At 45.5% G+C, this 25456-nt stretch overlaps 1 protein-coding gene across 3 annotated transcripts in view; it reads right to left on the reverse strand.

The window, feature by feature from the left end:
- Positions 1–25456, reverse strand: part of Myof (myoferlin) — a 144565-nt gene that overhangs the window by 87899 nt on the left and 31210 nt on the right. For all 3 annotated transcript variants that reach the window (XM_060388887.1, XM_060388880.1, XM_060388892.1), the window contains exons 4-7: positions 13025–13133; positions 10161–10248; positions 2645–2811; positions 1946–2074 (exon numbers count right to left, since the gene is read on the reverse strand). In XM_060388887.1, the coding sequence (XP_060244870.1) occupies positions 1946–2074; positions 2645–2811; positions 10161–10248; positions 13025–13133 (493 nt within the window). The remainder of the gene's footprint in view (positions 1–1945; positions 2075–2644; positions 2812–10160; positions 10249–13024; positions 13134–25456) is intronic.

The raw sequence follows: 25456 nt of genomic DNA on the forward strand, positions 1-25456 counted from the left end.
TCCAAGCTGGGAAGTTTCTACTCTGTCTATGGCCATCTCAAAATACACAGGAACCTAAAACACAAAGGCTAGTCTTTCTTAAATTCTGGGGTTTTTTTTGTTTGTTTGTTTATTTGTTTCTTTTTTTTTCATTCTTAATTTTTAACTGAATCATTCAAAAGAAAATTTAGATATGTCAATCTATTCCTTCAAAATATATTTGTACATGTCTTGTAAGAGCAAGGGCACCTTTATGCACAAGCACAATACTGCTATCACATGCCCAAAATGAACACAGAAGTAGTCAATTTTCAGATTTTTCTATTTCAAAACAAACAAAAAAAATTAGAGGCCTACAAAAAGATCACAGCTGTATCTGGATGTCCTATCTCTTCAGTTTCATTTTATCTAGAACAGTACTATTGTTTCTTGAGTTCTTTACAGGGATCAGTTGTTTTGTTAATACGGCACAGCCAGTCCATAGTACATAGTGCTGCATACCTGTAATCTGAGAACTTGAGAGACTGAGGTAAAGAGCTCAAGACCTCAGGCCAGCCTGAGCTACATAGTGAAACTGACCAAATACATACATACATACATATATATATATATATATATATATATATATATATGAGAGAGAGAGAGAGAGTCTGCCATAGTAGTCTGCTTTAGTTCTATGTCTTATCAAGACATATGTGTCATTGCAAGGGACTGTGGTGCATGCCTGTCCTCCCAGCACTCAGGAGGCAGAGGCAGGCAGATCTTTGTGAGTTTGAGGCCAGCCTGGTCTAGAAATCGAATCTAGGAAGGCCAAGGCTGCACAGAAAAACCCTGTCTCAAAATACAAAAAACAAACAAACAAACAAAAATCAGACATATGTGTCATATAAATAGTGGTGGGGATGGGACTGTAGCTCAGAATACATGTAGCATGGATGATGATGCCAGTTCAAATCCCTGGTACCACACACACATAAAATGTAGCCATGTCATTTCATTGTGTTCTTGGTGAAATCAAGTTGACACCTTGGTTAAGATGAAGAATGTGAAAAGTCTAAGGAAGATGGAGACTCTGGCTGAATGCCTCATGATAGCTTAGTTAACAGAAAGCCCATATCATAAAAGCCTTAACTGACAGGTCTCATGTCTAAAGCCCCAAGTCACTGCCATCTATAGGTATATGTATGCTATTGTCTGTCATCAATCTCAGAAATATAAGTTTGAAGAGAATGGGGTCCTCACCTCACTTAAATAAGACAAAAGACAGGGATCAGAAGAGAAGAAAATGGTTTATTTTATGAATGTAGATAGGAAAAAAAGACAAAGCCAGAACCGAGGCTGGAATTAGATGTTCTAGGAAAAAAGAGAGTAGAAAAGGCCGAGGCCAAGGAATCTCAGAGCTCTGTCTCCTGAGAGTAGCACTGGGCTCTGGGATACGCCTAAGTTGTTTCCGTTCATACCCAGTTGTGGTTTCGTGGTCTCTGAGAATGGGAAGGCACCAGGCCCCTTTGAGAGTGTCACAGAAGCCAACAGAACCAGGCTGTGTTGTTTGTTCGTGTGGCTTTCCTTTAATATGAATTTTTTTTAGCCAAGCAAATTTTGACCCTTCTTAAACCTTGGATCTCACAGTGACATAGTCAACCTTCAGAGTCATTCTGTAATCTAAAGGAGCTGGGGTGGATGCCGGTGACATCATGCGTTCCATCACCAGGATGAAGGAGCCCACGGGGACTGAAAAAATGGCAGGAAGGCAGTAGGAAATCGATGGAAGCTAATTAGATGGCTTTGGGCCCAGGTGCCTTTGACCTCCCTGAGCTTACACTGGAGGCCTGTGCTGTACTTTCCAGTTCTTAGCCTTTTCCTGTGCCTCCCTCCTCCGTGAACTGGGCAGAATTGGCAGGAGGAGGGGAGGTGTACAAACAGGACAGACTGGGTGAGCAGGGCCATGCCTTCTCCACCCACTCACCTCATCAAAAAATGGATTGTTCCCTCTCTTGATTCTCGTTCGGTGTGTCTGGCCACAGATGTGAACTTTCACCACAGGCCTTATATTGTTGCCGCATAACTGTCGGCCCTCAATCACTCTGACTCGGATCTGCAAGTACAAAGCGGTGTAAGAACCAAACCTTCCCCAGTGTGGGGTGCAAAAGAATCCTCAGGCGACGCCTCAGCTCTCTGGCTCATAAGGACGGCTGAAAGCAGGCAGTAGTCTGGAAGGAGTGGTCTTCGATCATCTCCAACGTGGGGACCCTGGCTGGGTTTCTCAATCCAGATCAACTGAGCAGGAGGAAGGGTTCAGAGCTGGCGGGGGTGGCGGTGAGGGGGGGTGGGGGAGAAGCAGGGCCAACTGAGGCTCTGGTGCTGCAGCCCTGTGCCTGGTCTGCAAGTGCCCCTGAAATGCATTCATGCAGAGAGCTAAGAGAAATGCAACTGCTATTCTTTGTTAATTGGCTCCCGCCTCCTTCCAAAGAAAAGAAAGGTTCCAGTTACATTCCTTAGAAGCGGGATGGTTTGCTTTGACATGGAACTCTCCTTTCTGGGTTAGTTCCCTTATACTCCTTTTAGCAGAGAGCTCCTGCCCTTAGGACTAGGTCAATGGTGACATCACAGCAGTGGCTGTGCTGTGGGGGTGACAGCGAGCACACAGCCACGGAGCCCTTCCCACCTGGAAATCCTGTGGCTTGTTGGACAGCATCCTGCGGCTGTTCTTTCCTTTGGTGATCCTGCGGGCAAGCTGAGCCTCTGACACTGTCCCAGAAGTCCCCTTGGGCCCAGGGCCCCTGACCATGCCATCTGCCCTTTCTGCATCTCCTGGGTCTTCTTCCTCCTCTTCTGAAATATGGAAGGGGATCCAGTTAGCAATGGTCCTTGGCCTGCAACTAGTTACCACCCTGGTTCCTGTTCCAAGGAAGCAGGTAAAGGAGATGATTTGTTGGCACTGACTGGAAACTTGAGACACTCTTTCTTTCTTTCTTTCTTTCTTTCTTTCTTTCTTTCTTTCTTTCTTTCTTTCTTTCTTGCTTTCTGTCTATTCTTTCATTTATTCACTTTACATCTCCATCCTAGTTCCCTCCCTCCTCTACTCTCAGACCTACCCTCCCTTCCTCTTACCCATACCCCCTCCCCTACTCCCCAGACAAGGGGAGCACCCCCACCACCACTAGCCCATCCCAGCACATCAAGTTGTACCAGGACAACTTCCCCTGTGGCCTGGCAAGGCAGCTCCACCAGAGGGAAGTGATCAAAAAACAGGCAACAAAGTTTTTGTCAGAGACAGCCCCAGCTCCCCTTACTAGGAAACCCATATGAAGGCTGAGCTGCCCAGCAGGAGCCTAACATAGCTGTCCACTGAGAAGCTCCACCCAGCAGTGGCTAGAAACAGATGCTGAGACTCACAACCAAACATTGGGCAGAGCGTAGGAAGTCTTGTAGAAGAGTTGGGGGAAAGATAGAAGGACCTGAAAGGGACAGGAGCTCCACAAGAAGACCAACAGAACCAATTATCCAGGGCCCAGGTGGGGCTTGCAGAAACTTAAACACCAACCAAAGACCATGCATGGACTGGACCTAGGCCCCCTACACAAATGTCGACAGCTTCTTTAAGACAACACATTCATGGTGTATTAGAACCCTTACTCAGACCATCTTCACAGAGACAAGGGAATGTCAGAGAGCACAGAGTTGGTGAGAGGAGTATTGTGGCCTGGACTGACTGTGATAAGTGAGCGCTCATCTCAGGAACCAGTCTGAGTTCAGGAGCTAGAGAGATAAGGAGATGCCATGGAGAACCAAACTGGTAGATGGACTTCAAGCCTGCACCCCCTGCTTCTCACTGCAGGTCTTCCTCTAGAGACTGACCCAGGAGTCATGCTAGGTTCCCTCCTGCTCAGCTTCTCCAGTCACAATTGCCATGATCACCAAGACTGCCCTCATGGCAGATGAAAATTCCCCTTTTCTTGCCAAGCAGGCACAGGAGTTATGTCCTCTTCCTGTCTTTCTGTTTCTTACTTCAACACTCACCTGTCCCCTCCTTTACTTCCCAGGCACATCACAGACTAAATGAGAAAGTTTTCCCCACTCAGCAGGTTAATGTCCCCATCCTCCACTGTGTCTTAGAGCCTACTCCACAAATGTCCCCTAACTCCTAGTTACCCACTGTGTCTTCTTTTCAATGTTACCTTTCTCCTTCCTTCAACCCTTCAACTACACACTAATTTTTCTTTATCTAAACAAAACAAACAAATAACAAAAATCAGCTCTGCCTACCACCCCTTCCTTCTCTTTTATTCACTAGATCTTTGACAAACTTTAGCTTTCATTTTCTTAAGAGACAAAAAGGGGCTGGGAAGATGGCTTAGTCAGTAAGTGCTAAGACAGACAGACAGACAGACAGACAGACAGACAGACAGACAGACAGATCCCTGGAGCTCATTGGCTAAATAGCTTAGCTGGTTCAGTGAGCATCAGGTCCAATGTGAGAGTCTTGTCTCAGAGAATAAGGTGGAGAGCAACTGAGGAAGTCCTCAGACATCAACCTCTAGATGCATTGCATGCACACTCAAATGTACGTGCACATGCATGGACACACATGCACGAATGACAAAGCTCCAAACTCCTGGCTATCTAAAGAGTATAAACTAAGAACGCTCAGTAGATGAAAACCAGCAGCATTTGTTCACTCCAGCCTTGGGTTCTAAACCTCTTCCTTCAGGGCTGAACAACAGTAAGTGTTCCATGAAGGATGAGGGAGCCCCAGGGCCCTGCTGAACACACTCTTCTGCACAGGCTATTCCTTTACTGACATACTAATGTCTCCGCTGGGCTGGCGTGGTACGCTAATGAGACCCAGAGCTACAAACAATGACTGATTCTGTCATGACCACAAAGGACAATGCCCAGCTAGGAACCGCTGACTCAATGGGTGTAGCGTCTTCCCAGTGCTATCCTAACAAAGATCTGCAAAGTGAGTGGCTTAAAGCAATGTTCTCTGGCAGCTTCAAACCCTCCAGTGAGGTCTCAGGTGCTGGCAGAGGTATACTGCATCTGAAGCCTCTGGGAAAGAGCCCTCCTGCCTCTTCCCACGTGGTGGCTCCTAGCTATCCTTAGCAACCATGCGCCACTCCAATCACTGCCTGTAGTCATGTGGCCTACTCCCTTACCTCATTTCCTAAGGACGCCAGTCACAGGATTTAGAGTTTGCCCTAATCCAGGGCAACCTCATCTTAGCCAACCACATACACACAATGTTTCCAAATGATATGTTCTGAAGTTTCACGTACACATGACTTTTCAGGGGACATTATGCAACCCACTAGAGAAGGCATTCCTTGATTCTTCCTAGTTTGCCTAACTTCTTCCTTATATAGGTTGCCCCAGTCCACACCACCCACACCACCTTCCTACCCGGTACTCCCTTCATGACTACGGTATTCTCCTAGGCTCTTAGAGCCTGTGGTCTAATAAATATTATGGCTGCCCTGCATACCCTTCAACCTCTCTCCTTCTCCCGTGCATCACACACACGTGTTTGTTCAACTCTGTACTCATCCTCCCTCTGTACCTAGACATTGCAACCCAGCTGAGAAGGGCACACACCATCTTGATGGGTCTCACAGCCTTAAGTGGGCTTGTGGTGCTGCCTGGCTATCCCCAACATTCCCAAGACCCAAGTTTTCTTGGGTCCTGGATTGAGATTGCTACTATAAGCCACCAAGGTCAGATCAGTTCATCTTTTCAGCTCCCATCATATGCATGGCTGAGAATGTCCAGAACAACGCAGAGGCTAGGCTAGCATCCAACCACCAAGCTATACTCGCTGCCTCCAACACCCAGCGGTTAGTTTTACCTGGAACACTCTATTCTCCGTTAAGGATCCTGCTTATTATTATCCTGACATAACAATGCCCGGATGCAAATTTCTCCCTTTTTTTTTAAACTACAAATCCCTACTAACATATGTGTTCTCTCCTGAAATTTCTGTGACTCCCAACTTCAGACCAACTATCACGCTTACAAAGATCTTCTCTCCTCTTGCTATTTAAAATTGACTTGGATTACACAGTAGATTGCAGGCCAGTCTGGCCTAGAGTGAAACCCTGCCTTACAACAGCAACGAAAAGAACTTCCTAGTTAGAGACCCTGAGGGTCATTACGTCTAGACTTCTGATGTTGCAAGGAATGAGAGGATCAGCAAAACCGACAACCTGAGAATGGACCAGTGCTCAGAATCAGATCTGCCGTCTCCTTGTAGCTCAGAGTGCTCATGTTCACCTCAATTCCCTGTACAAATGTCATCCTGCTTCCTAACAATGACATGCTACTTGGTCAAATCCTTGAAAGCTTTGACCATCTGTGCCCTCCCCAAATGCTCATAGCTCTTTCTTTCTGTGACCCTCACCTCACCAGTAATGTTTCCATTAACACCCCCAATCATAACACCAGCAAGTCAATCAAATGAACCTTCCCGGTTCCTGCAAGGAATCACCTTCTTTTCAGAAACTCAACAGTAACACTTTTGAAGACTGCTGCTGTGTGCAGTCCTGGTGACAGGGACAGTTCCTACTCAGCACAGAAAAGCTGGCAATACTCAGACACCGTGTGCTACAGTCATGTTAGCCTTTGGGATCCTTACTGCCCCTTTCCCCGATGGGTGTCAACCTCCCTGCTCCTTCCGGGAACCCTGCTCTTCTCATGCACGTTCCCCACCAAGCAGAGGACTGCACAGATTTTATCGTATCTGCAGGCTGTCTCCTGCCGGCTTCTACCATCCCTATCGGCCCTCACACTGCTAGGAAGGGAGAGCCTGGCAGGTGTCCCCAGTGTAGCCAGGGCGGCCTAGGGATGGCCCTGAGGAAAAGCACTTGCCCAGACACCTCAGCCTTCTTCCTGGGACACACAGACCTTTCCTCCAGGCTCTCACACCTCTCATCCTTTCTGCCTAAGCCCTCGATGGTCCTTGTCCTACTTAATCCTCTCTGTTCCTAATAAAAAGGCTTTTCTTGAATAGCCACTTCTCCTCCAGCCCTTTGGTCAATATTTACCATTTTCCCATTGCCACCATTTTGCCTGTGATATTAATCTGGCTTCTTATAATAAAATCCGGTTAGGTGTCTGTACTGGTTAAAAGCAGAAACTTATCACCTTCAAAAAAGGTCATTATAAAACCAGAGCAAAAGTTGATAACATTATCTTCAGAGTAAGTTAAAAAAAAAATAATACAACATGGTGGGGCTGGAGAAATGGCTCCGTGGTTAAGAGCACTGATTGCTCTTCCAGAGGTCCTGAGCGCAATTCCCAGCATCCACATGGAGTCTCACAAACATCTATAATGGCATCTGATTCCCTCTTCTGGCATGTAGGCATACATAAAGGCAGAGCACTCATGTATGTATACACACACACATATATATATAAAATATTTTAAACATAAATAAATAAAATAATAAAATATAAATAAATAAAATAATAAAACATAAATAAAATATTTTAAAAGAATTATAGCAAAAAATACAACACAGAGAAAATTTGGAAGCACAAAAGGGTAACCTAGCAGCAGGACGTTTAATTACTGTATTTCTGGGTTTCTTTTGTCTTTCTTTGTTGTTTTGATTATTGATTTGTTTGTTTGTACTTAACAAGCAACAAGGGAAACACAGGCTTGCGATCCATCCTGGAAGCATATGTTTTTGATAGCACAAGCTGTAAGCCAGTGTCGGACACACCATCTCATAGGCCTGTCGATGGAAGGTGACTGGATAAACATGCAATTATTTGGCTCCTCTTTGGAGAAAAACTTATCATATTTTCTAGGCTGTTGTTACTCTATCTTTATCTTTCTACTGATTCTGAGCCCCTTGTGGCCAAGCACTGCCTTTCTCATCTCTGCATGCAGAATGTATGGGTATCACTAACTTTTTCTGAAGTAGATCATATTTGTCTTCAAGTGAAATCACTTTCCTATTATTGGAATAAAATGAATTTGAAATACTGGAGTCAGGCTATGAATGAATTTTTGCTTATCTTTAGTTGGGCAATGCACACATTGAGCAGATGGTTCTTTAAAAATAGATCTGGGGTTTTAAAAATAGCTCATTCTGGTACAGAAATGCATACTCCAGTCAAGCCGACCGGCTGAAGGTAAGCAAGTTGCCATAGTAACAAGATTCCAGGCTGGCGAGTCCGAAGACTGGCTCAGTCCATCTTCTGCTATAGGACCAGTTTCCAGGCGTTTTGTGGAGGGGACATCTTTGACACAGCACACTCCCAGTCAACCCTCAATGCAGCAAGCTCTGAATCTTCGGCCGTCTTGACATGAGGGCTCGTTGAAAGCATTCCTTCAAAAGAAACTGCTGAAGTGTTCAAGTCTTTGGTCAACGGTCAGAACTAGTTTCTTCAGCTTGCAGAGGGCATCCTCTGACCATCCTACTTTTATGCCATAGCGTTAAGATTTCACAGCAGCCACTGTGTGAGTGGACGCCTTTAACACTACCCATCACTGTCAGTAGCTGCTGGCAGACACATCTCAGGAGAATAAGATGTATTTTCCCCCTTCCTGTGTCTTCTGCGGTCTTTCCTGTGATGCTTGCATTTTAATAGGCAGATATTTCTTTTGTACTCAAAAAGCTTACAAGCTAAAATTTCAAAAATTTGAAAATATCTATGTAAGTTAAGGGAAGCATTTATTACTTTTGTACAACATGGTAATTCTTTAAGAGTTAGTTAAAGGGGTAATAATTCTAGGCCTAACGTCCTGTGTATGTCATTAAAGTGTTCAACAGTAAAAACCAATGGTTGCTTTTACTAATTAGTAAATTAGGTTTTTTTCTCTCTCTCTCCTTCTTTCTTTTCCTCTCCTTCTTTCTTCCTTCCCTTTTTTTGTATGTAAGACTTTCAGCCTGAGTATGAAGCCAGAATTCTGAATGTCACACTGACCCAGCCATGGTTAGCAATCATTTTATATAACAACGAATATTTACAGAACAATGAATCATTCCTTTTTTTTTTTGTCCTAAATCAAGAAATTTCATCTTGTCATATACTTGCATTGCTCCCTGACACAGACAGCTCTTTTGCAGTTATAGTGATGGTCTTAAAAACCCAAATTCAAGGAACCTTCATTCTGACTCATCTCTACCTCAGTCCAGCCTGTCAGGCCAGCTGGGATTATGGGAATCTCTGTGGAAGAGCTGGCCAGTGCTTGCCTAGTGCCTGTCATTGAGTAGCAGGGAGGCAGCTTCTTGGGCCTCCAGGCTTCTACAGATGACATCTGCCAAGTAGTGAGAAACTGCCTCAGGCAAAGGGAGCCAGGGGAGGGGTGTATATTTTCCCTGTCAGGATGGATCATTTCTGAGGAAGCAGAGCCTTGCTCTGGGGAAAACATATTTGTGGCACAGAGTATTTTAGGTTTCTATGGCCAATCTAAAGAGACAAAGTGTCGGTCTACTTTATTTAGGTTGATAAACTGCTGGTTCTTGACACTTTTCTGTTTCATTTGGACAAAACTTATTTTCATTACCACTGTCATGCTGCAGAAAACATCATGGGAAGTAAAATTCAGCTTTGTGAAATAATGAATCGTCAGGCAGAGACTTTCCCTCTACCTGAGGAGTGAAACCATTCCCAGAAGCCACAGGCTAACCCTGTCTCGAGTGACATTTGATGACAAAATGACCCAGGAAGACAATTGGCTCATGCTGAAGCAAACGCTTGATTAGTGGACTGAGTTGGTGCTGGGGGTGGGAGGACGGGTAGAAGGGGATCACAGCTCAGAAAAAAGGGGGCATCCAAGGGCACTGGCCATGAAACAGGTGGCTGAGAACACATCCCTGCAATCACACCTCTGGGAGCCGTGACACATGCAGAAGAGCAGAGAAGCTCTTGACCCCACAAGCTGGGACATTGTATCCAGTGGAAATCACAAAGTTGCAGCAATGCCATAATGTTTCTGCAGCCTGTGTATGTACTGGACGGCTGGCAGTGAGAGTGCTAACCATGGGAGATGTTTCATCACCACCTCTACTGGAAAGCCGTTTTGCATGTAAATGTACCTGTCTGGTGGGCAGAGAGCTAGGAACACTATAAAGGCAGAGTTTCTCCAGAGACTCTCTTCGTGTGCTTTAACTGATTCTCCTTGGGGAACAGTCTTCTTGGGGTGAGCTGGGCCATCAGGAGGGTCAGCTTACCTCCCATGCCTGGCATGCTGGTCCCGCTTGGGTCATTTGGATGTGGAGCTGAAGGTGGGCTATATCCGATCACCAGGTCAATGGTGGCCTGAGCAGAAAGAATGCATTGCACAGAGTCAGTGAAGGGAAAAGAATATTACAGACAAACACTTAGCAGGTGCAGGAGTCTTGAAAGGGCTGGGCAAGAAAGTGAGACTGGGGCTGGAGAGATGGCTCAGAGGTTAAGAGCACTGACTGTTCCTCCCGAGGTCCTGAGTTCAATTCCCAGCAACCACATGGTGGCTCACAACCATCTATAATGAGATCTGGTGCCCTCTTCTGACATGCAGATGTACATGCAGGCACAATGTTGTATAAATAATAAATAAATAAAATCTTAAAAAAAAAAAAAAAGAAAGTGAGACTGGAAAGATGGGGAGAGTGATGTTACAATGGTCTATTCTTGTCTTATTCCAGGTGATCCAGGGCAGAGCGGGGAAGAAGCCACTTTGTCACAGGTTGCCAAGGACAACCTCACTGACTAAAGTAAGTGCTGTAACAAGCAAGAGTGAGCTTGTGGCTAGCTTCTGTCTCGCAGTGGAGATGGCCTCTGCTCATAGACTTACAACCAGAGAGGCTCATTTAGAATGACCAGTTCATTTGTTGCTCATGAACACTAATCGCTGAGATTTATTTTTATATTTCTCTCCAGGGAAGAATTTTAAATGACTAATAAAAAAAAGGCATATAATGGCACAATCGTAAGATAGAATGAAAGGGAAGCCATCTCTGATTAAAGAAAAGACAAATGTACAGATCATAATGTTAAACATAACTGACATCTCTCCTGCATTAACTGTGATCCCAAGTTGCCTAGGAATCGAGCAAAAAGAGCAACAAAGCAGATCTTATGTCTTTATATTTCATGAACCTATAAGACTTCAAAAAATTTTTGCTGGGAAAATCAGAAAAACAAAACAGAACAAAACTGCCCTTCCTGTCCCTGAAGTACCAGGGAACCAAGTATACTAGTGTTCTGCCACTGAACTACATGCTTAACTTTGAAGAAGGGTTGCTAATTTTTATTTCACCAAACATAGGCCCATTTACTATCACAGTCATTTCTTTTTAAAACAGCATTTTAATACACAAATTTGGGAGAGACAAAAGGATTTTCCATCCCCACTCTCAACCCTACCCTACCATACGTCAGGTTAGAAGATACAATAGAGGGGCTGGAGAGATGGTTCAGCCATTAAGGGCACCAACTACCACTCCCGTGCAGAGGACCGGAATTTTATTTCCAGCATCCACGTGGAGGCCTTGTAACTTCAGTCTCAGGTGATCTGACACCTTCCGGCCTCTGTGTTCACAGCACACACGGTGCACACAGGACAAACACCCATACACATAAAATAAAAACTTTTGAAAATTCAAGAAGATGGAATACAGGATATTCTAATATTTAGGACATAGTTAGACTAAACATGACTCATTATTTATCTGAAGGCCATATCTAAGTGGGCCTCTCTTCCTGCATTTACTGGTTTTGCTGTGCCAATGACTCTCACACGTGCCTGTGTAGACATATATGCCTGTACGGCTCCCGTTTTTTTGTTTTCTTTTGTTTTGTTTTGTCTGCTCATCACAGTGAACGCGGATGAGCATGAGAGTGGCCTGGGGACCCTGGACCGAGTCAACGGGCCTACCTACAGTCCCATAGCAAACAGTCTCAAGAGCAGCACTTGTGGCTATTTATTCACAGATCAAGGTTCAGTATGAAGGCCGTGTGCCGGCACCACAGGGCTCAAACTTAACATGAGAAATTGTACTTTTAAAACCTAGGGGAGCCCATGGTGCCTCGTTGCTATTTACATGCAGTGGCCCCAGTTGCCTCAGTACATACATACATACATACATTAAAAAAAAAAAAAAAACAATCCACAATCAACCAAACAAACAACCAACTCAGCAGTCTGAAAAGACCACGACATCCCATCTTGCCATGGCATCACTTCTCTCTGCTGGGTTCTGGGTAGTCAGATGGCAGAGGGCATTTTGAATGTATGTGTTGTGATCAGAGTCCTAACTGATGACTAGCTCACAGCCTCAGAGGTTGGCGCAGCAGCCCTGGTACCCTCTCCTTTGAATGCCGAGAGGCCTCGCCTGTGTTCGTGCTTACAGTGATGCCTCTAGCATAAATACTTGGCCCAGGCTCACAAGCAAAGTAAGTTGGCTGGAAAATGAAGGCGTTAGAGGTCATGGGTTGAGCATGGCAGTGTTCAAAGACTTCTTAGTAGTCATATAGCATCTAAACGTGAGTTACTCAAGAAGTCAACCTTTAAAATACACTTTTTTTTTTGACACAGGGTCTTATTCCCGTATGGCCTGGAATTCACTATGTAGATGAAGCTGAAACTTGCCTGCTTCAGCCTCTTGGTTGCTAGGAACTTTGAATTCTGGTTTTGTGTCAGAAAACATAAGCTTATATGGAAGGACTAGGATCATAATATATTCAGCCACGATGATATTACTATCATCTTAACATAGATACAAGTCTTCTTTGTAATACAAGTCTTCTTTGTCTGCTATGTAAGATACCCAATGCCAAAGTCTAGATACCCAAAGCTAAATGCCAACACCCATGTGAATGGTATTGAGCTGTAACCAGAGGGTTTCTGCTTAACATATGGAATTCTGTCAAACCAAATCTCAAATTTGCTGGTTCTGTGACCGGAAGTTGAGTATAGGGCCTATATCATTTACCATGAAACCAGACTTCCAGTATTTTGTGTAGTGAGCTGTTTGTCAAACTAAAGTCCTCCTAAATGGATTTTTTTCCTTAACCATCTTGTTTTGTCTTTCCACAAAAGAAGAACACTCACCCCAGTGTCTTGTTGCTTTTCGTTTAGCAGGGAGATCTGTTTGTAGGGCAAGGATCTGTTCTGGTCCCCGATCAGGTCCTTCAGGGAGACAGTTGCTGTGCCAATTAATCTGCAGAGGGAACAAGAAAGCACAGAGCTGCCTAGGTGGGGGCATGCCTCCAAGCATTGAACACCCAATGCTGTCCTGTCCACCCATCTATCCTTGTAAGTGCCCCAACAGGAACACAGATACTCTAAAGAGACACACGCACCCCTCTCTTTGTTTAACAGACCGTGGAAGCAACGGCCCCCAAGAAAATAGAATTTCTCTAGAAGACTTATGCAAGGAGAAGGAAAAGGTTAAAATGTTGTCCCAGTCCAAAGAAGAGCTCGTTCTCCAGGAAGAAACTTGGCATAATTCTGACAACTGTCAGACTACCTGGCATGGGAGACTAACAAGTAGAGGTCATTGACGGACGGGACCACACCTTGGTCAGGGTGACTTAGTACTGCATACCTATTAAATGCCATTAATTCTAAACCTCATATCAGGACCCCAAAGATGTAGTTGGCGGTCAGCTTTCCTCAGTTGTTTCTCTTCCCACTGTGGCCACACAGAACAAACGTCCTTTCTCTGCCTTTTGCTACTATATGTCTCTTTCACTGGCTTCCTGAGGACGGTGGCTGAGCCTCCCTTGTTAGGATCGCCAGGGCCCAGGCTTTGACCCTAACATCTCCAGTAACACTCTCATCAAAACCACCACATAACTAACGTGGGCCAGGGTATTGCCCAGTGAACAGAACACATGTTACTTCTCCATGGCAAGGGATCCTCTGAGAGTCCAACTGTAATGTCCACGAAATTCTGACAATCATGAATGAGGGAACAACTGAATACTGCCCCACCCCCAGAGTCCACAGAGAGGTTAAAGAAAAACCCGAGTAAGCAGAGAAGGCAGTCCTCTGTGACAGGAACTTAAAGAGAACAATATTTCCCCAAGTCAACCTTCCTGAAGCATTACTTTAAGACGAGGCTTCTGGGTGATAGGCTGGGGCTGGCTTGCTAGCCCAAACTCTCCGCAGCAGCATTCAAATGAGAATGTACTCTCTGCCCTCTCTTCCTGGTCCCTGGAATCACTGCAGGTCTCTATCACTCACTCTGCCTCTTCCTGTTGCACAAGCCATGTACAGAGGCGTGCATGGGTCTGTCTCTAGCATGTGCTCCCTGGACCAGTTGCTTCTGTTTTGCTCACTGCTCCAACCCATTGTCTGAAACACGGCAGGCCCTTAAAGGGTCTTTGTGGGATGATGGGAAGAATGAAGAAGCCTACAGTTACTGCTAATGAATAGCTGGAAATTTTATATATGTAAGACATGTTTTAAAAGGATTTTTTTTTATAGCACACACATCTACAGGGCGTTAGTCAATAATCTATAAAAGGGACAAAATAGTATCCCATGGAAAACTGTCTGAACTTGGAGGAAGTAACCTGAAATGTGGATGGAGAAGAGGACCAGGGAGACACAAAGCCTAGAGTGTGCAGACCACAAAGGGGGAAAGAGAAGTAGAAAGAATGGTGTCTAGTTACTCAGAGCTCGCCTATGTTTGCAGTGGAATGTTATAAAACAGCACATCACTAGAATGAAAATAGAGAACCAAGCGCCAAGTCCTGAGTAATGAAGGAGATGATTTTTGTGCATGTAATGTTTTTTGGGGCCTTGCATGGTGCTAGACAAGCACCCAACCACTGAGCCACATTTCCAGGCCAAAAGAGATTGAGAATTCCATTTATTTTTGCTTTGTTCTGGAGACAGGGTGGATGATTTGGTTAAGAATGGTCCATTTAGGCACATATGTTTGAAAACTTGCCCTCCAGTTGACAGAACTGTTTGGGAAGGATTATGGGGTGTGGTCTTGTTGGAGAAGGTGTGTCTTGCTGGGGCCAAGCTTTGAGGTTTCAAAGGACTTGCCATTCCCAGTGTGCACTGCTCTCTTCCTCTCGCTTGTGGACTGAGATGTGAGCTCCCAGCTGCTCCTGCCATCATACCCTTTTCTCCACCATCATCTAACCCATTGAGTCTGTAAGCCCAATTCATGTTTTATTTTATTAAATTGCCTTGGTCATGGTGTCTTGCCACAGCAATAGAAAAGTGAGTTTACTAAGTAACCCAGGATGTAGTTGAACTCACTATATAGCTTAGGCTGGGCACAAACTCCTAATTCCTTCTATTTTTGTATCCTAAGTGCTGACATTACTGTCATGTACCACCATGCCTGGCAGAAGAAAAAAATTATATTATTCATAACACACACACACACACACACATATATATATATATTTACAGTAAGCCAAATATGGCAGTACATACCTTTGTTTTTTCTTTTTTGATTTTTGAAGACAGGGTTTCTCAGTATAGCCTTGGCTGTTCTGTACTTTCTTTGTAGACCAGGCTGGCCTCAAACTCAGAGCCCTGCCTGCCTCTGCTTCCCCGAGTGCTGGCATTACAGTCAGCACCATCACACCCAGCTCTCAGTAGACACTTATAATCTGAGCACCCAGGAGAGAGAAACAAGCTAGTTGGAGGTTAGCCTGAAGTATATAGTAAGATCCTGTCTCCAAAAAAATCCCCAACAACAGCATGTGTGGTTGATTATTTCCATGTAACGCTTGGCAAAGAATACTCACAGGCATAAGTAATAGGCAGGAAAATTCATTTTGTAGAAAATTGTTTTATTTTAGAATGTATTGCAGTTTTTTTAAAAATCTGGAAGTGGTTTGGAGTACACCTCTTGCCTAGTGTGCACAAGGCCTTGGGTTCAATCTTTTGCACCATCAGGGGAGAAAAAAAGAAGTGAAGGCTGAGGTCAGTGTGAAAATTCATTTTTGAAGTCTCACTGTTGGTAGAGCCACACTATTTTGAGGGTGACAGGTATATACCCATGTTCTCAGGCCTCAGAAATAAGACCAGACTATAGGTGTGGGTCTGTAATTCACCACATACCTCAGTGACCTCAGGCATTAGCTGCTTTCCTCTCTGGGAAGAGAAGATTCTATTGCACACGACCAGAACATGGCTGCAGTTTCACGCGGCTTGCCCAGGGATCTGGACTATTTGTCCATGGAGTCTCGGAAGTGTGGACATTCTGATATGGAGCTGTATATACACACAACTCTCACCATATGGGAACTATTGCAGGTTCTCATCTCTTCTGACATAGCATGAGACATCCCCTAGCCAGCAACAGAAAAGGCATTTGCTTTCAAAAGGAGGAGTGAGCCTTTGTCAGCTTCCGGGGTCACACAGCAGTCAGGTCTACCAGACAGTGCTGAGAGCTGACGAGAACTTTACACAGCACTTTAATGAACATTAGCATATTAGAGCCATAATTCGTATACTTTGAGCGTCATCTTCCCTTTCCTTGGGTTTGATTCCTATAACATGACGAGTACAGATCTATACACCTCACTCCACCTCCCCCAGGCAAGAGGGTAACCCCTACCATCTCACGACATCCCCAGAGCTCCCACAGACACCTCAGGAGAGCTCTGGTTCATGGATTTTAAACAGGGCACTCAGCCATGGGGTGGGCGAATTGAGATTTCGAAGAATAATGAAAAGGGAATCTGGAGTCAGTAAAGTGCTGGCTTGCAGAAGCATGAGGACCTGAGTTCAGTCTCTGCTTTACAAGTGGGGTGCACACTTGTAATCCCTGTGCTGGGAAAGTGGAAACAGGGGTGAGGGTGGGGTCCCTGGGGCTTGCTGGACAGCCAGACAAACCAGATAGGTAGCCTAGGTGCCGGTGAGAGAGGGAACTTATCTAGATCACGAGGTACCTGGCTCCCGGAGAGTGACGCTTGAGGCTGGCCTCTGGCCTCCCCACAGGTGTCCAGGCGTACACATGAGCACTCATACAAAAATTAAAATTAAAGTTAAAAAAGTTAAGATCAACATATTACTAATAACATGCTTAAACATTATCTGGGAGGGTTGGAGGATGACTCAGAGGGTGAGAGTGCTTGCCTGTGGGCAAGCCTGGTGACCTGAACTTGATCCCCAGGGCCCATGATAAGAGCTGAACGTGAGCCAGGCTCGATGGTGCATGCCTGTTATCCCAGCACTGGGGGAGGCAGAGACAGGCGGATCTCTGTGAGTTCAAGGCCAAGGCTACACAGAGAAACCCTGTCTCAAACACGAACAAACGCAAATGAGCTGGATGTAGCCCACATCTGCAATTCCAGCACTCCTGCCTGAAGGCGGGAGGCATGGACAGAAGCTTGTATATGGAGATGGAGCAAAAACAAGAGAGGGCCTTCCTTAGTGAGGAAAAAAGTGAGAACTGACTCCCAAAGGTTGTCCTCTGACCTCCACATGTGCACAGTGGCAAGTGTGTACACCCATCACAGGCACTCACACCACACATTCACACACACACACAGACACACACACACATATCACAGGCACTCACACCACACATTCACACACATACACACACACATCACAGGCAATCACACCATGCACACACTCACATACACACATATCTCATAGGCACACACACACACATACACATTCACACACATACACACACACACTCACACAGTCCACAGGCATTCACACCTTACACTCATACACACAAAGGATAAAATGGGCACTCTTCCTTTTTCTTTTAAGGAAGATCCACCTGGCTTTATCTAAATGTGGTGTTTGCCTCGTGAGACGGGGAAACAAACGTTGTTCTCAGTCCGTGATTCATGGTGCAGTTCTGTGGCTAAGATAATGACATCACACACTTGAACATGCCCTGATCTGCTTTGTTGAAGCCAGCTAGAGCCAGAATGACCTGGGCCTCTTATCAGTGGTAAATCAACCTGAGAACAGGCAGGGTGCCATGGCTAGGCCATGCAGAAGGGAAAGAGGCCTGGGGTGAGGCTTGATCAGCATCCCAGACCAATGCATCTCCCACATCACCCAGTGTCCTGGAGGACCAAGGGTTGAGAAAATCCCTGCTGTGGCCCAAGAATCATGTTCTAGCTCTCTGAGGCCTTGCCTGAGTCCCTCCATTCTTTGAGCCACAGCATTGTGGGCAAACAAATGGACGAAAGTGAATGATTAGGCTTATGTGTGTGATGTGTCCTACACAGGTCTATTTAGGAAACCACTGTATATTAAATATTTCTTTTCTGGCTTTACCATTTTTTTTAAATGTGTGCATGTGTAAAACTCTTAGGATTCTTTTGGAGACTTTCATAATGAAAGGCAGGGTTTCTGCCTTTAAAATTATTAATCTATAATGTCACAGATATAGGGGCAAAGACGAAGAGAGTGACAGCACCATAAAACACAGTGAGGTTACACGATACAGCAGGGGACCGTGGGGCTTGTGGCTAACTGGAGAGAACAGGCTTGGGCACATACAAAGCCCGATTGTTAATCTTTTTATGCTGCTGAAAGGCTCTGACTCAGCCTGCTGGGTTTCCTTCCCCGGGAGAGGGCAGTAACAGAAGGCGGGGCAGAAAATGGAGAAAGTAGCCAATTATATACTTAACCTCAATTCCTTCTTTTCAAAAGAGTCCAGTTCCCTGAGCTTTACTTTCTCAGCATAAAATTCTGATGGTTTTGTTGTGAGAGGGGGTATGTAAAGAAAACTTGGTGTGTGTGTGTGTGTGTGTGTGTGTAAGTAAAGATTGTTTTGAGAAAAGCCTGGAAAGATATCTCGAAGACATGTTCACAGTGAGGCTGAGTTGTGAAAGATGTAAACAGAGATACAGCTCCTGAGACCTTTGACTGAGCTGAAGGAAGCACTGCCTACGGCCAGTCCTACGCCTCACGGGTCAGCCAGCCAGGCCTGTTTTCTGGGCCGTTGCCTGGATACAGAAAACTGTGAGAACATGGGGAATGATAACTTAGTCTCCCACACAAGGGACAAGGAACAGCTGGGCTGATTTCCTTTAAAGAAGCTGACACTGAGCCTAGGACCTCTTTTCCTCCATATTACTACTGTGATACTGTAAATAGGCCCAGATGATACAATGTGGCAGTAATGGAGACCCTTCGCCCTGTGGTTCGCAGAAAACTAAGAGCCTCTCATGGACTGCCCCCAAGACTGTAGCAGATGGGCTACGGTCCCACAAGGAAGCTAGAGTGGAAGAAATGCCAAGGCCTTGGGCTGCAGCTCTTCTGGGGAACTAACAAGCTGCCAGTGTATCTGACACTGAAGAAAACCCAGGTCACTGCTCCTTTAGTCTGTCAGGCCTCTACGTATGACACGGAACTCATTCTAAGCCATGGGAATGACCCGGCAACCACATGTTATATTAGGGTCTGGGGGAATTGAGAGCCAAGCTAGTCAACTTAGTTATGTGGTGTCAGTTAAGAACCCTTCATCGCCTTGTTCCTCTGGTTTTTAAAAAGAGGAATTGGTTTTTAAAAAGAGGAATGGAAATATTCTCCCTACTGGCTGGGCCCACGCTCACAGCCACATGCCTGGGTGGTGAGTAAGGACCCTGCTGGCTGAGGGCTTCAGCAGGGGAGCTCAAACACACAGCACACCAGGTCCCATCTCTGCGTAACAGGGACAAAGCCCATGGGGATTGCTGGAAAATCCTTCACAAAGGAAAGATCTGTTGGAGGCTTGAAAATAAATCATACGCTCACTGCTTCTGCTTATAGGGACTGTAACCGGCCAGCCCTGGCTTCCTCTGGGAGGAATCACAGCATGCAACTGGCCTGGAGCCCAAAAGACTCTCCAAGCTGTTCCTAAGTCCCCTGTTGAAGATCTGACAAGACCCTGCTATCTCATTCTTTGAAGGCCCAGGCTCGCTGCCTAAGTTTGTCATTTTGCCAGGCTTGTACAGCTTTGTATTGCTTCCCCACACTGCTCTGGGGATGTGCCTATATCAAGTTCCTCCCTGGTCCTGAGAATAAGAGAGAGCTAAGCAGGCCCCTTAAGACACGCCAGACTGGGAGGAGAAGCGGGGCAGCAGACAAAGGTTCTTTGCACAAACTTTCTTCTAGGAACCTTCTCCTAGACAGCGAGAACTTCCTCCTCAGGTTCAGATCTAACAAAGGAACCCCAATAATTTTAACAGGTTCTCCAGCCAGGATATCTACTTGACCATCTTTAATGCTCAGACTCTTTATCCTGTCTCCCGGAACTCCCCCAGGACTGGGGATCACCCTAGCAGTCTTCTTCAGGAATCCTGTTAGGTTGGTTTAGCCAGAATTTCCCTATTCTGGTTGTTTCCTCTTAGGAATTTTCCATCCACTGACCCCTCCCTGCCCCTTGGCTGTAAGTTCACAACTGGCTGTGCAGTGTGGGGACTTGAACCCCAGTTCTCTCCCCGACTGTAGTTCAACCAGCGGTGGTTGAGCTGTATGTGCCTGTACTGGATGACGCTTGGAACTCTTCACAGAACAGTTTCCTCTTGGACACAGCTGTAACAGCAGGTCATAGCACCAGAGTTCCTTCCCAAGGTGAAAGTCCCTCCAAGAGTATTCCCTCAGTTCTCTGACTCAATTGTACCAGAAGAGCCCGTCCTCACTGGTCTCTGATTGTCTCCCCACCTGTCCCTCAGAATGCACTGTCTCCAAGCTCCCAGCAGCAGCAGCAGCAGCAGCAGCAGCAGCAGGTTCCTGCACATTCCCAGAGCCTAGACTGGACTATTTCTCACAGTGATGCTTTTTCTTTCCTCTTAATTTTATTTTATGTGTATTAGGGGTTTGTCTGCATGTATATTAACACACTGTATGCATTCTTATTGACCACGGAAGAAGGAAGGGAGCACATGGGCCTCTGGAACTAGTTACAGATGGCTGTGACTCACCATGTGGATGCTGGGAAGTGAACGCCAGTGCTCTACAAAAGCAGGTGCTCTTAACCACTAACTTCTCCAAAGCCTTGAGGTGATTCTTATATCCATGGTCACACCAGGAACTCTCATGGGGGCCTGGGGAAGGTGGCTGGCCAAGCAAAATCAGGAAGCAGGGGACACAGTGGCATTTGAAACCATTCTATACTATCTCACAGGGTCACAGCCCCTCGGGGGCCTCCCCTTCTCTGAGGAGAAGGAAAGGGGGGATGAGGGAGGGGCACATGAGGGCGGGACTGGGAAGAGAGGAGGGAAGGGCCTGGGATCAGCATGTAAAGTGATTAGATAGCTAGATAGATGGATGGATGAATGGATAAACGGGTAATGGGCAGATATAGTGGTCCTCCACAGTGTCCCCAAACCTGATATGGACAAGCCTTTTCTGCATTCTCCACAAACTCCATATCCTCAATATTAGGTGAGATGGCTCAGCAAGGAATGGCTCCTGTCTTTAAATATGATGACTAAAATTGATCCCTGGTATGCATATGGTAGAAGAAGAGAGCTGATTCCTGCAAGATGTCCTCTGGTTTTCTCATGTGCACTGTGGCATGTGTATACACACACACACACACACACACACACACACACTACATACATACAATTGTAATTAATGACTGTACTCTGATACTTTGCTCGTTCTACCTGACCAATTCTGTTTTCTCGGTCCTCAGGGGTTGAAATCTAAGCTTGCCTGCTGCAATAGGTCAGTGGAGTTCCCAGACTCTGTAATTCCCTCAGCATCAGAATCAGGTCAGTTTTTACTATTCATAAACACATTTTTTTTCCTCCACTCACACTCGAAACTTAAACAAACAAGGAACTGGAGAAAGGGCTCTGAGGTTAATAACATTTGCTCCACAGTCAGGAGGACCAGAGTTCAAATCCCAGAACCCACTTGACAGGAGAACACTAGGGCTTGCTGGCTTGCAGCTTAGTTAAGAAAACAAAAGCCCCAGATTCAGGGAGAGACTCTGCCTCAAAGAAATGGTCAGAGAATGATATAAGACAATGATGCCCACTTCTGGCCTCTGCATATACATGCATGCAAGCACCCACACAAACACAGGCACACACGAATAGATAAATAAATAAATCTTAATAGACAAACATGCAATTGCTAGAGAAAAAAATTAGGGAGCACACTTATATAGGCATAGGTAAGAACTTTTTGGATAAGACTTTGATTGCTCAGGAAATGAGGCCAATAATCAACAAATGATTCTCATGAAATTAAAAAGCTTTTTTTATATCAAAGGAAATTGTCAGTCAAATGAAGGCTGTGAACTTCCAGGCCTAGAGAGAAATCTGCTATTGTTGTCAAATTGCGTTCTAAACATTTATGTTAATGCCCATAGATTAGTGTTTCCCTCAACCTTGGCTGGAAGCTTCTCTCTACAGTGCTCAACAGTTAGGCAGAGATGACAGGCAGTTGGTCAAAGTGCTGAGAATAAGTTCTATTGAGTGCTCAGCCCTAAACAGGACATCTATCCCAACCCCCACAACCCTACTAAGACCCTCCTGCATCTCATATCCTCTGTTGCTACCATATTTGTAATTACTTATTGGTTATCTGTCCCCACATTTAGATGAGTGTGTGTTTTCTCTTGCTTTGTTTGTTCTGCAGGGCTGAGAATCCAGCCCAGACTCTTATGCCTTTCCACTGAACTGTACCCTGACCCTCTGGACAAAAATTGCCTCTATCAAAGGTGTGGCGTGTCCCCAGTGCCTTGAGCTATTGCTGACACTTGTGAGTGTTTGTGGGATGAATGAGTAAGCTGACATTATCTTTGAAGAGAGTCCAATGACTTTGAAATTTTGTTTGTAAGTTACAAAGCTTCCTCTTCTAAGAGTTTGGCCTCCGAGGAGCAATGGGGTCATCACGGCTGTTGCTGTTATAAAATGCCTTTCTCTTTCACCCCTTGGCACATCATAGCCTTTCTCTTTCACCCCTTGGCACATCATAGCTCCATGCTGACCTACTCACAAGAGCACAAGAGAATTCATAAGAGAACTTTGCTGGCCTCCCTCAGTCTCTCATTAGGATTGGGCTGTGCACAGCCTTAAGTCACACCTTTATCAGTAGTTTCTCTAGGCGGAATCTTGCCTTGAGAGATTCCATTTACAGGCAGCTTTTGACTCCATTTTGAAGAGGCAGGATGACTGCATCTGAGTGGACCTGTGAATGACACCATCTGTCTGACATCACCTTTACAGCCCAGACCAAAAAACAACAACAAAAAACAACTTCCTGGGAATACCAAGGGTGCTGCTCTATAAATTTCTCAGGTCAGTTGAGACTGTAGGGGCATATGGTCATATTAAAATCACAGTCAGAAAACCCAGGCCAAGAGCTTCTCAGACCCACCAGACCAAGGAAGAACCTCCTCACCTGAACCCCATAAAGAGATGATGGACTTCTAATGCTGTGATGGTGACCTGTCATGCTAGACCACTGCTATATGGTCAAGGGACGAACAGGCAGAGAACTCCCAACTGACCCAAGGGCTTCAGTTTCATTGAGTCCCCACTGTTGACGCTGCCTGCTGGAATTGCCATCTGCTTGTCTATCTGCTCACTCATCCGGACCTGCCGTCCATTCACCTACTCAGCTGTCCATCTGCCCAGACTGCTTCTTGCCCTTCTTACCTCTTTGCTGCATCTCCGTCCACTTAAATCCTGCAGCCGCCATCTCTAGCACCAGCAGCCACAGCAGCTCCCCCTGCCTCTCATGCAGCTGGGTTCGGTTCCTGCCTCACACCCATCAGGACTGTTTTTGCATTTCTATCAGTTCCCCAGCTTTGGCCCATTGGATTTCTTTGAAATGCCTCGACTCTTTGAATTGTTGGTAGCCATTCTGTAATGCAACATGCATGCATGCATGCAGACACACATACATACAGATGTACTTCAAAAATAGACATTTACTGTGCGATGTATAACATGTGATCTGGGAGTTAACATTAGTACTTAAGGTTGGAATAAAGCAACCTGAGATTGTCTCAGTTCCAGCTGCCAAGGAAAGTGGGATTATCTGGCAAATTGCTGCTAACGGAGCCACCATACTTTATGACTTTAACGTTATTTCATAAATCTTGACACTGTAGAAATACACAGGTGCTGGGCATGCTGACACACACCTATAATGTCAGAGCTCGGGGAGGTAGAGGTAGGTGGATCTCTGTGAATTTGAGGCCAGCCTGGTCTACAAAGTGAGTCCGGGACAGCCAAGGATACACAGAGAAGCCCTGTTTCAAACAACCAAAACCAAACAAACAAACAAAAAATAAAATTAAATAAAATAAAGACCTACACAGACATGCCCAGACCTGCCTGTTTGTGTTGCTGACATAAGATGCTCAGGACACTTCTGCAGCATCCAAAGATACTCATCAGCAACAGCCCTGGGTTTCTCACACTTGTCCTGCTCCCCTGAAATGCAGGGTCTGTTTATTGCTTGCTGCTTTATTATTATTATTTTTCTCAGAACTAGGGATTCCACTGCACAGTGCCCCGGTGGCTATGCAGTTTTTCACACAGCTGGTGGAGCTGCTCCCGTAAGAAAAGCTGCACTGCCCTCAGCTGCCTAACCTCTCACCAAGCACTCCCAGGAGAGGATGCCATTCTCAGGACAAGGTCGCTGACATACCAGGAGCCCAAACTTTTCGCAAGCAGGACCACATTTCGCCCCAGAAAAGAATTTTGTTGGTTTTGTTGTTGTTGTTGTTGTTGTTTTGTTTTTTCATTCCAAACCACAGATTCTGTATTTTCTCCAGCTGAAAAGCACTTTTGTTCGGGAAGTTAGTAGAGTTCACACCTTAAACCTGTCAGTTTCGTTTTCTATTTCAAATCTCCCCCAAACCATGTGAGTGTGTGCACACGTGCATGCTTCCATGCTTGAGTTCACTGGGCTGCCCTCTCACTCTCATTCTGGCCCCCTGACTCTCAACTCGAGAGCATGTTTGCACACACTCATGCACACACAGAGGGAGAACAAACTTCAGAGGGTCTGGCCTCTGTCTAAGGGGATTTTAGCGTTCCCCAGTTAGCTCCACCTAAGGAGCTGGGTGACCCTAGTGATTTGCTGGGCCTCTTGAGCCGCATTTCTCTCATTTGTCAGTTGAGGATGTGACTGTCTGACTGGATTATTACAAGGATTAACTGCAGCTACGTGTGGAATAGCGGTCGCCCAATCCCTGGGTTTCTGGAGAGCCACTAGAGCAGCCATCAGGAAGCTGAAGTAACGTTTCTCTAAGTATATCAAATTCGCCCCAGCTAGCCTTTACTGAGGAAGTACTGGAGTTGACATTGTAAAAATGAAGGAACCTCTCAAGAGTTACTCAATTAGCCAGCGGCAAAATGAAATCCCTGCTGACCTCAGGATTGGGCAGCTGAACCCTTTGCATTTTCTTATGCAAGAACTTGGTAATTTCCTTCTTGGTGTATTACTAGGCTTTCTGATAACTCCTTCTTATGAACAGTATAGCAAATCAGAGCCTTGCGAGGGACAAATGACACTCTGACACTGTTGCTAGCTATTCTCGCTCTCTCTCCGTGTGTGTGTGTGTGTGTGTGTGTGTGTGTG

The sequence above is a fragment of the Meriones unguiculatus genome, chromosome 1, assembly GCF_030254825.1.
Source record: "Meriones unguiculatus strain TT.TT164.6M chromosome 1, Bangor_MerUng_6.1, whole genome shotgun sequence".
NCBI classification, from domain to species: Eukaryota; Metazoa; Chordata; class Mammalia; order Rodentia; family Muridae; genus Meriones; species Meriones unguiculatus.